The sequence below is a fragment of the Ictalurus punctatus genome, chromosome 17 (assembly GCF_001660625.3).
Source record: "Ictalurus punctatus breed USDA103 chromosome 17, Coco_2.0, whole genome shotgun sequence".
Taxonomy (NCBI): domain Eukaryota; kingdom Metazoa; phylum Chordata; class Actinopteri; order Siluriformes; family Ictaluridae; genus Ictalurus; species Ictalurus punctatus.
In genome coordinates this window covers 18,992,093-19,002,041 of record NC_030432.2, presented here as the reverse complement: position 1 = coordinate 19,002,041, position 9,949 = coordinate 18,992,093, and the positions used below count along the sequence as shown (strand labels likewise).

Here is a 9,949-nt window from a genome sequence, read left to right as displayed (position 1 = left end):
ATTATCAAGCCTCGTAACTGCTGGAAATTATGAGAGTGGCCTAATTTTGGTCATATTCATATGAGTAAAAGCCCATTATTTAACTATTTATTTGACAAATAAAAGCAATTTCCTTAACAAAATACTGAAAATATCTGTAACGCTGTGATTTTTCTTCTCTACTGACATACTAATGCTGTCGGCCTAACTAAACACTGTATGTGAAATATATACTGTATATATATTGCATATTCATCCTTTCTTAATTAAAGTGAAAAATATATGCTTTTGACACATTTGTGTGTATTAAAGTACTCTCGACATGGAAACGTGGGATTTTTTAAACATTGTTTTACATTTCAGTATTTATTGATTTATTTATTTGGGGTAGTGCTCCAATGTACACAAAGTAAACTAGACTTAAGGCCCATGTTTACTGTGCACCTTGCTCATAAGGGCTCTGCAGACTGTCACATCATTAGCCCAAATAAAGAAAGCTAAATAAGTAGTTAAATAACCCATCTACACCACATTAGAGGCCCACATTGGCCTGCAGCACTGGGTAGGGCTGTCAGATTTCAAATTAAAACTTTATTGTTCACACACACACACCCATACACCCATGGATTCGATGAGTAATGAGTTCACAATACAGTATAGACTGAGTTCATTTGACAACTTTAATGAATGTTTGGATTACATAAACAGTGGGAATTATCTAGCAAAATCCTTTTAAATTTTTTCACTTACTCGTATTACTAAAATAAATCACAGCAGTATCTAAATATGAACCAAATATAACTCGTGACTTAGGATATAGCTTCAGAGATGTTAAAGGCCTTACAGTAAAATCCATTACAATACTCTGTGTAGTTTTACAATCAGCTACACTTATGCACAGAAAACCAGACATCATATTAGAAATTATATGATTTATTAAAAAGAGATTATTTGCCACCAAAAGCATTGATATTTGATTTAACATTCCTCACTGACATGATTCTCCATTTAACTAATCACATTTATGACCATCTTTAATCTAGTATAATATATAAAGAAAGAAAGCACTATAAAACACAAGGCAATGAAGCATCAGGATAGGCACATTCTCTCACATTCTCGCTTTCCGCAATAATTGATGGATCATAATATATCCGGATAACATACTGATCAAACCATCATCATCATAAGTCCTCTATAGATGAAGCAGTTAACATCAGCACACTTAATTTGAGAATATTGGTAGCTCATAACGTAATGACAATGACTACATATGATAAATTAGTTGTTGATGCAGGATCAGGCAAGTGTGTACTCAATTCCTGAGTGATTTTAACACAACTGTTGGCAATCAGCAATCACTGTGCTCAGTGTAATGCTCTATTGCTTCTTATTCATCAAAACTAAAAGTAATGTAAATTAGTGCTTTTTTTTTTTAACCCTTCTCTGATTTTGACGTATTTGTAATCTTTGGGAATTTTCAATGCTTTTGCTATTTTCTAATAGCCACTTCCCATTTTGTGAAGCTCAACAATCTTTTGCCATTGTTATAAATGGGAATTTGGCCTATGTGTTACCTCATATTCATACCCTTGTGAAACAGGAAGTCATGGTTGAGCAATTTCCTGTTCCTAACTGCCCAGGTGTAAAAAAAAAAAATAATAATAATTTTAAATAAATAACAAAAAAGGAAAATATCAATGAGAATATACTTTAAATATATTTTTCTCATATGAATTCATAGGGGTGCAAATAATAGTGGCACACCTATATTTTACAAAGGTATTTTTTTTAAGGAGTATTTTTGTGAATTGTTGTAAAAAGGTTAAACAATAAGGACAATTTTTCACAGCCTTCTTTGCACATATTTACCAAGGGTGCCAATATTAGTGGAGGGCACTGTATATTGTATGAATTGAATTGAATGTATATAGCATTCTTGTAGTTAACGAGTTGTGGTTTTTATTAATTACATTTCTGAATATTAAATTTTTTCAGCTTTTTTCAGAATTCGGACAACTGAGCCACCTCCAACACCAAACCCTGCATAGAGTGGCTCAGTAAACGTTGTCTGGACTTTATGGAGGAGTGTCATCTGGTCAGAGACACTGTAGAATGACAGCGTTCCTGCACTGTGGTTCAGGTACACACCAATAGTTGTTGAATTGAAACGAGGAAGATTAAATATAATTAGTTTGTGTCTGAAATAGTGTCCTTGGTTAGAGCGGGATAATCTCCAGGACTTAGCATTAAACCCAAATCTACATTCATCACTGCCTCCTTTACGCATGATGCCTTTATATGAAACTGCTACAGACCAGTCATTTCCCCTGCAATCAGCTTCCCAATAACAACGACCATAAAGACACTCTTTACATAAGACATTTGCAAAAAAGTCAAATCTCTCAGGATGATCAGGATATAGATGCGCTGGAGGAGACTGGGTCACTTTTCTGTCTCCCTCCGACAGACAAAGACTATTGTTGATAGTGTTTGGATCCACATGAAGATCACAGAAGTCTGTTTAAAGATTAACAAACACAAAAACACATCAGTGAGTTATCCATGATATGTGTTCTTACCAATTTCTTTTATATCACACAAAAGCCATGGAGGGTAGCGTGAAAAATAAATCAAGTATGTTATTGCGTAATAAATGTATTTTCCAGCTTTACCTTCGCAATGACATATAAAATATGTATAAGCCTGTTATGCTTTTATATGTTTCACAGATAAGTGTTGCATTACTGCTGTGGGATTATTGAGAACAATTAATTAAGCATTATGATACCTCCTATACATACAGAGTTTATGCTCAGTGATATCAGTCATGGGTAAGAGTATGTACTTGACAATTAAAAGTCTCTCAACTACACATTACCAAACCTTCACATTACCACTTTAGACTAGAGACATGATTTGCATTTAGCAATAACTGCATATTTCTCTGTCAATTTGTCTTTAAAGATTCTTTTTGCATCACTGAATTACAAAAATAAAAGCAAGCCATGTTGTCAGCTCACGGAACAGACCAGAAAGTGTAAACATTAAAAATACATATACATATATATATAAATATAAAAGCTAAAGCAAAACAGGATGGCTGTAAACATAGAGCGGTTTTCTGTTTTTAGTAGAGACATTGCATTCTGGGATTGATTGATTTATTTTTTGCGTGGTCATTTCAAGTTCTGGAAGTTTCTAGGTTCAGCAAATACATTTGAACTTCTCTCCCAATGCGTTAAGTGTTTTATGTCTACTCTTCAGGGTTTAATGTGATGATAGGATCAGACTTTTATGCCTGTACTGCAGCCAAACTGGATTTGTCAGTGGGACTTTAATAAACAAACCCAGAACTAATTATTCATGATAATAAGATAAGCCAGTGGTATGTGAATTTTTGTGTGTAGCTTTTAAGCTTTTCAAGGATTAGTTTGCCTGTGATGCCGGATAAACGTACGGTGCTGCATGAGAAGACAGGGGAATCATTTTTTGTCTGAATAATCTAAAGTTTGTGCCTTTGATTTGGATAAATGGACTCTGGAGCGTGAGAAGACGAATAAATAATTGTTCGTCTGAGTATTGATATGCTAAGCCAATCTTTTATGGAGCTTTTCGTTGGTGTTTCTACTTTGTTTCCACGAATGGTTTGACCTTGGGAACGTTAAACCTTTTGCGCTTTTGCTTAGTCCTGAGCAAACAGTTTACTGTTCTCAACTCTTCACCCAGTAACTTTGATACTTCACATTATACTGCAAAAGCTACCATATAGCATTCGTACACCTTGCTCTGGACAAGGTTTTGATCATTGTTTTTTGTCGTTTCAGGCTGATTAATGTGATGACGATCCAGTGCTGACGTAAGACCACTGTGTACAATTTCACAAATAACGTAATCAGGTTCAGGGCAAAGAATTCAATGACTGAACGATTTTATTTTGTCAATATATAAATTCTTTATAGAAATCATAAATAAGCATTATTTTTGTGCGCATTCTTTTTTTTTCCTGAAGTAAAACAGGGCACGTGACCTAAGATAATTATTGTTATATATTTGTAATTGTTAATTGCTATTTAAATGTTCTTATTAAAAGAAAATACAGCTGGCCTTTCAGCTTACATGTTCAGAAAAGGCAATTTTCTGCTTTTTGCTTTTAAAAAAAAAAGATGTTTAAAAAATTCACAATACGTTGTTTTCCGTTTCATATTACCACTACACTGTTGTAAAAAATAACAATAGTGTAACTGTTTTGAACTATCTAATGACAAATAATTCAATCCCCTTGCTTAAGACAGCACATTTTTATACTATAAAATTCTGTGGATATTACAGTAGGATACTATATTTGGTATTAACAATACTATACTGTAAATGTTGATTACAGTAGTAGACCTGTAAAAATACAGGACTCAGCAGTCAGTATTTTACTGTAAATTTACAGCATAAAGTTTTACAGCGTTGCATTGTACCTAGTCTTGGATCCGATGAGTTGCCTTCAGCTACAGAACTTACGGTACATTGCATGTGATTGGACAAGCTGCAACAGAGGAGCTACTATGGAACACACAATGGCTCCCCTTTAGGGTCACTGAACTAAGGCCCACTTTTTCCCTATAATATATCAGTTCTTTTTTACAGAACATGGTTTGGTCTGCTGAAATACTTTCCTGGCTAAATATCTGGACCACGGTCCACCAGCTGATGGCCCTTGCTCTACAGGGTGTCTGAAAATCAGGAACCAATGAAAGTAAAACTACATATATTTAATTTTGTATTTATTATTTACAACATATGCTCTACATGTTGACCCTTACACTCTACACAGTTTTCTCAGAGATAAAGAATTATTATCTAGCTTTTGTGAAGGTTAAGGCAAAAAATCTCCCCTCTTCTGGTCGGAGCCTGTGTGAAATGCTAGAAGCCAGTTAGCTCCCCTGCAAAATACAATACTATTTTACTTTACCCTGCAAGGCTTTTGTTCTATTATGATAAGCATGGCTACTTCAGTGTTATTGTGTTATAGCTAAAGTTTACATTTGACTCACACTGCAAAAAGTCCTCTCTGGTCTCCGGCTCTGAAGGCTCCACAACATGGATGTTCCTAACTGAAAAGAAACAGCACAACAAATACATAAGCATCTACAGTGGCAAGCATTTGGACACTTAAACCACAGTTGCAAATGCATAAAATTAAAGGTAACTGACTAAATACATGCTCTATAAATTACTGTGGTACCTGTTGGTTAAAAGTAATTGCAATAATTACTAAGAAGGAATAATGGATAATTTATATAATGATCCAAAGCACCGGCCATTCTTTTGAAAGAATACACCCCAGAGCCCTGACCTAAACCCAATAATGCATCTATGTGATACAATGGAGAAGAAACTGTTGATGCTCTAGTGCGGATAAACTGAATGGTCGAAATTTGGAAACTTCCACCACAACTAGATGCCTAGATGTTGTTGAAGTTCTGTGAAACAAAGGATGGAAAAATAAATACTAAAACGCTGTAATTGTGATCTTTAAATGGTCTGCACTCATGTAGCGCTTTTATCCAAAGTGCTTTACACCGTGTATCATTCACCCATTCACACACACACCGATGGTAGCAGAGCTGCCATGAAAGGTGCTAACTTGCCATCAGGAGCAACTTAGGGTTCAGTGTCTTGCCCAGGGACACTCCGGTATGTGGAGTCATGTGGGCCGGGAATCGAACCGCCAACCCTACGATTAGTGGACAACCCGCTCTACCACCTGAACCACAGCCGCTCCATCTTTAATGAAGCATGTTTGCCTCACACCTCTGGGGTTGGGGGTCACACCATGGGGACCTGGCTTCCTCCCCCAGTCCAAAGACATGAGTTGATTGGTATTTCCAAACCGTCTGTAGTGTGTGAATGTGTGAGTGATTGTGCCCTGCGATGGGTTGGCACCCTGTCCACCCCGTCCCCTGCCACATGCCCCGAGTTCCCTGGGATAGGCTTCGGGCTCAGGATAAGCAGTATGGAAAATGGATGGATGGATGGACGTTTATGCATAGCAATATATTTTTGGGGAAATGTTTTGCTTGAAAGGTGTGCTTGGCTTTGACATTGTTTTCAAATACAGTGAAATTCATACATTTGTAAGTGTGGTTTAAGTGTCCAAATACTTTTCGGGGCAACTGTAGGCATGTATCTTTTATCAGGTAAAGATGGTTGGCGATATTAGGATGCCGATGTTTGGCTCATGAAATACTTCTCAAACTTTGTTTTGATATCCTTGCTACTTCCTGATGACAAACATCCTCAAGGTGTTCTTTGACCTCAGAAATGGAGATGGTTCCAGAAGTATCATGAGTCACACAGGTTATGGAAGGCATGTCTTTAAACATGGGCAAGGCAGAGACAGAAATGTATTTCTACAGAAAACACAAAAACAAAAAGGATGGTATTAGAGTATTAGGAGAAATTGGATAAGAGTCTGCTTGTTTAGCCGAACAGTGCGGTATGTTACCTTGATGAAATCGATGTGATCATCTGTCGATAATAGCTGTTGCATTTCTGCATTTCGTGCCCTCAGCTCTGTGAGCTCACCATCCAGCCGCTGGCGAAGTTCTTCAGCTCGACTCAGTTCGGTCTTCTCCTGAGCTCTGATCAGCGTTTTCACTTCTGAGCATCTTCTCTTCATGGAGTCGATCAGCTCAGTAAACATCCTCTCACTGTCCTCCTCTGCTGCCTGCGCAAAACACTGACAGGACAGGGACAACGTGGTAAAGGCTCCATGTGCCCCTCGTGCCCCAACGTTTATATTAGAAGTATTACTAAGGACGTGTATCTGAAAATTCAATGTTGGACTGTTACATTTAAAAAAGCTGATTTTTTTTTCAGTCTGATTCATAGCTGCTTCAATACAATTTAATAATCAGTGCAATCATATGCCTCATTTAATGGGGCTGAAAGGCACAGAGGTTACACCCCCTTTCGTCCCACCCTGCTGACAGGCACTGAGAAGCATGGTGGAGGAGTGAAAGAAGCATGCACAGTGCCAAAATAATCTAATTTGACAACATCTCTAAACAATAGTACACTATAAATAAAATTAAAAAAATCTGCATGTATTCAACTTTCTGGCTGATTCACTCACAATCACCATCCAACTTTTGCCTGATAACAGCTGTCTATCTTTACACTCCAATAGAATAATAATAATACATTTTATTGATAGGCACCTTTCAAGACTCTCAAGGACACCTTACAGACATAATCAAGTTTACAATAAAAGAACGTAAAAGATCGACAAAAATCGAAAAATCACTAGTAAATAAATAAATCAATAAATACATGTTCTTTGTAGTAAGCTAATTGAAAAAGGTGGGTTTTGAGGAGGGACCTGAAAGTGAAAAGACGATCACAGTTACGGATATCTGCTGGTAAAGAGTAAAGAGAATACTGCTTTAATACAGAGCATTAAAAAGCAGTTCTTGGAGTAGTCTGACTTACAGTCAATACTCACCTTAATAGATGTCACAGCCTTGGTGAGCTCCATTAGGCCTTCTTCTCTTTGAGCAATCATCTGCTGGCACTCTATCTTTGTCTTTTCCAAGGCATCCTGGAAAATTCCGTCCACATTCATTTACAACAAACAATTTTTTTAAATGATTATTTAAAAAAAAAAAAAAAGGCATCCATTTTTCTATATTATCCCTGCTCTAATGCACCTGTCTCAGTCCAGTACTGTATATTAGACTGAGACAGGTGCATTAGATTAGATTTAATATTGTAATATTAGTGCAATCTACAGAAGTGCTTTGTTATCAACTTGTTGTCTAAAGATATCAGCAAGCTCAGAAGCAATGTCATTCGGTGGTGATGCAGCTTTAAGACCACATGGACTATTTGGACAGCCTGGAGAAGTTTATTCTGCCATTTGGCAGCCAGTGCACAGCTGTTTGCTCTATCAGGTGGGACAAAGCCAGTCCATTTTTAGATATCAGGGTTTTCTAATATAGCCACTTCTCAGGAAGCCATCTAATATACAATATGTTTGTGTGATATCAAGTCAAGCAGCATTTACCTGTTTTTTGATCCTCTCAGATTCCACAGTTGATGATTTGTGCTCATTATGACTCTGTACCTTGCACAGGTAACAGATACACTGTTGGTCATCGTGACAGTAAACATCCAGCAGCTTGCCATGTTGAGGGCAGATGTTCTTCTGTACCTGCGCAGATGCTGGGACTAGTTTGTGTTTCATGAACACAGGAGATTCGTAGTGAGGCTGGAGGTGAAGCTCACAGTAGGAGGCTAAACACTGCAAACAGAACTTGTCAGCTGTATTTTTGGCTCCTATGCAGAAGTCACACTCCAATCGTGTGCACGCTGAGGTATTCTGATTAGAAGTAGCAGCCTGATCTGAAGCGTTCTTCATTTTCTCCATCACTTCAGCCACAAGTGTGTTCTTCTTCAGGGCAGGCCTTGGAGAAAATGTCTCCCTGCACTGAGGGCAGCTGTAGACAGCGCTCTGATTCAACCCAGACCAGACATTATTAATACAGCTCATGCAGTAACTGTGTCCACAGGGAATAGTCACTGGATCCTTCAGAATGTCCAGGCACACCGAGCAGCTAAACTGCTCTGCATAGTAAGATTTTAAAGCTTCAGCCATTTTTCTTATTTAAAGCAGGTGGATTTGATCAGGTCTCCAGCCAAAGGAAAATGGGCACCTATGACAAAAAAAACCCCCAATATATCAATCTGGCATACCGAAGGCAGAAAAGTGATTTTTTGGGGTCATGGTGTGAAAGGAAACCTGTGCTAATTTACCTGTCAAATTAATATGTAAGTTATAAATATAACCTGAATGCCTAATAACCTTTACAGATGCTTGCTACCTCTAATGTCCTTTAACCATAGATGCCCATTAGGTAATTACAAAAGGCATTAAAAATATATTTCTGAAGTTCATGGAAGGATTCTAATATATATATATATATATATATATATATATATATATATATATATATATATATATATATATATATATATATACAGTATCTCACAAAAGTGAGTACACCCCTCACATTTTTGTAAATATTTGATTATATCTTTCTATCTAACACTGAAGAAATGACACTTTGGTACAATGTAAAGTAGCGAGTGTACAGCTTGTGTAACAGTGTAAATTTACTGTCCCCTCAAAATAACTCAACACACAGCCATTAATGTCTAAACCGCTGGCAACAAAAATGAGTGAGTACACCCCTTGAACCATTGAAATTCCTCAAGAACAGTCTAAACGAGTCTTACCTGGTCTGAGAAATGCTCGGTGTTAAGGAGGAAAGGAAACGACGTTATGGTTTCGTTTTCCCAGAAAGCAGCAGCTTATGTGTCGTGTTTGTGTTTCATTTTCAGACATTTCCGGTCAGTAACCGTTCAGGAACAGCTCACCCATCCACGCCGAACTATTGTGAGACTACATCATATAAATTTATCATCAAAAGAAGAGTCAACTACAACTGTTTAATGAAGTCGAGAAAATCCTGATTCAGAACCTTCTCTTAGAGTCCATACACTCGCGGTGCTGAATCATTAGGGACCGTCGATAAAGTGCAGCAAAAAAAGAAAAACGTGAAAATTAATTAATGTGGCCGGCGCCACAGCGCCCCCTGCTGACCAGCCGCCACTACAAGCCACTCCAGGCAACTTCTGCCTACACAGAAACTGATGAGCTGAATTGTGCAACTGGAACTGTTAATGTGCAACTGGAAAGAATTAAAACAATAGCTCAGAATCAATTTAACAGTCAATTTAACATTATGTTTGTAATGAAAACAAAGCAAAAAATAATTACAATTTTGTATCAGTTGAACCTGCCAAAGTAAATAGTGTAATGTACAGTATTTGTGAGAAGGTGCGTAATATTTTGTTTTGGATCAGTAAAATCAAATATGGGCGTTAGCTGGGCTGTTAACCACCCGGGGCTGAG

The 9,949-nt window shown here is 37.3% G+C and overlaps 1 protein-coding gene across 2 annotated transcripts; it reads right to left on the bottom strand.

Moving 5' to 3' along the window:
- Positions 1-638: 638 nt before the first annotated feature.
- LOC108277775 (E3 ubiquitin/ISG15 ligase TRIM25) lies at positions 639-9,579 on the bottom strand. 2 transcript variants are annotated; one of them, XM_017490675.3, is made up of 7 exons: positions 9,271-9,579; positions 8,039-8,687; positions 7,478-7,573; positions 6,479-6,712; positions 6,221-6,383; positions 5,025-5,084; positions 639-2,499 (listed from the first exon to the last, which is right to left on the bottom strand). In XM_017490675.3, exons 2-7 carry the CDS (start codon positions 8,627-8,629, stop codon positions 1,964-1,966), a joined length of 1,680 nt encoding a protein of 559 aa, XP_017346164.1. In that variant the 5' UTR covers positions 8,630-8,687; positions 9,271-9,579; the 3' UTR covers positions 639-1,963. The 2 variants fall into 2 exon arrangements, with proteins under 2 accessions (XP_017346164.1, XP_017346165.1); XM_017490676.3 differs by having other exon boundaries at positions 6,230-6,383; positions 9,271-9,578.
- Positions 9,580-9,949: the final 370 nt, after the last annotated feature.

What these genes read in the sequence shown, in the direction of transcription:
- LOC108277775 (XM_017490675.3), bottom strand. Translation starts at nt 8,629, where the DNA reads ATGGCTGAAGCTTTAAAATCTTACTATGCAGAGCAGTTTAGCTGCTCG. An exon ending in CTGAGAGGATCAAAAAACAG is followed by an intron (nt 7,574 to 8,038) that starts GTAAATGCTGCT and finishes GGAATTTTCCAG; the next exon opens with GATGCCTTGGAAAAGACAAA. An exon ending in ATCACATCGATTTCATCAAG is followed by an intron (nt 6,384 to 6,478) that starts GTAACATACCGC and finishes TGTTTTCTGTAG; the next exon opens with AAATACATTTCTGTCTCTGC.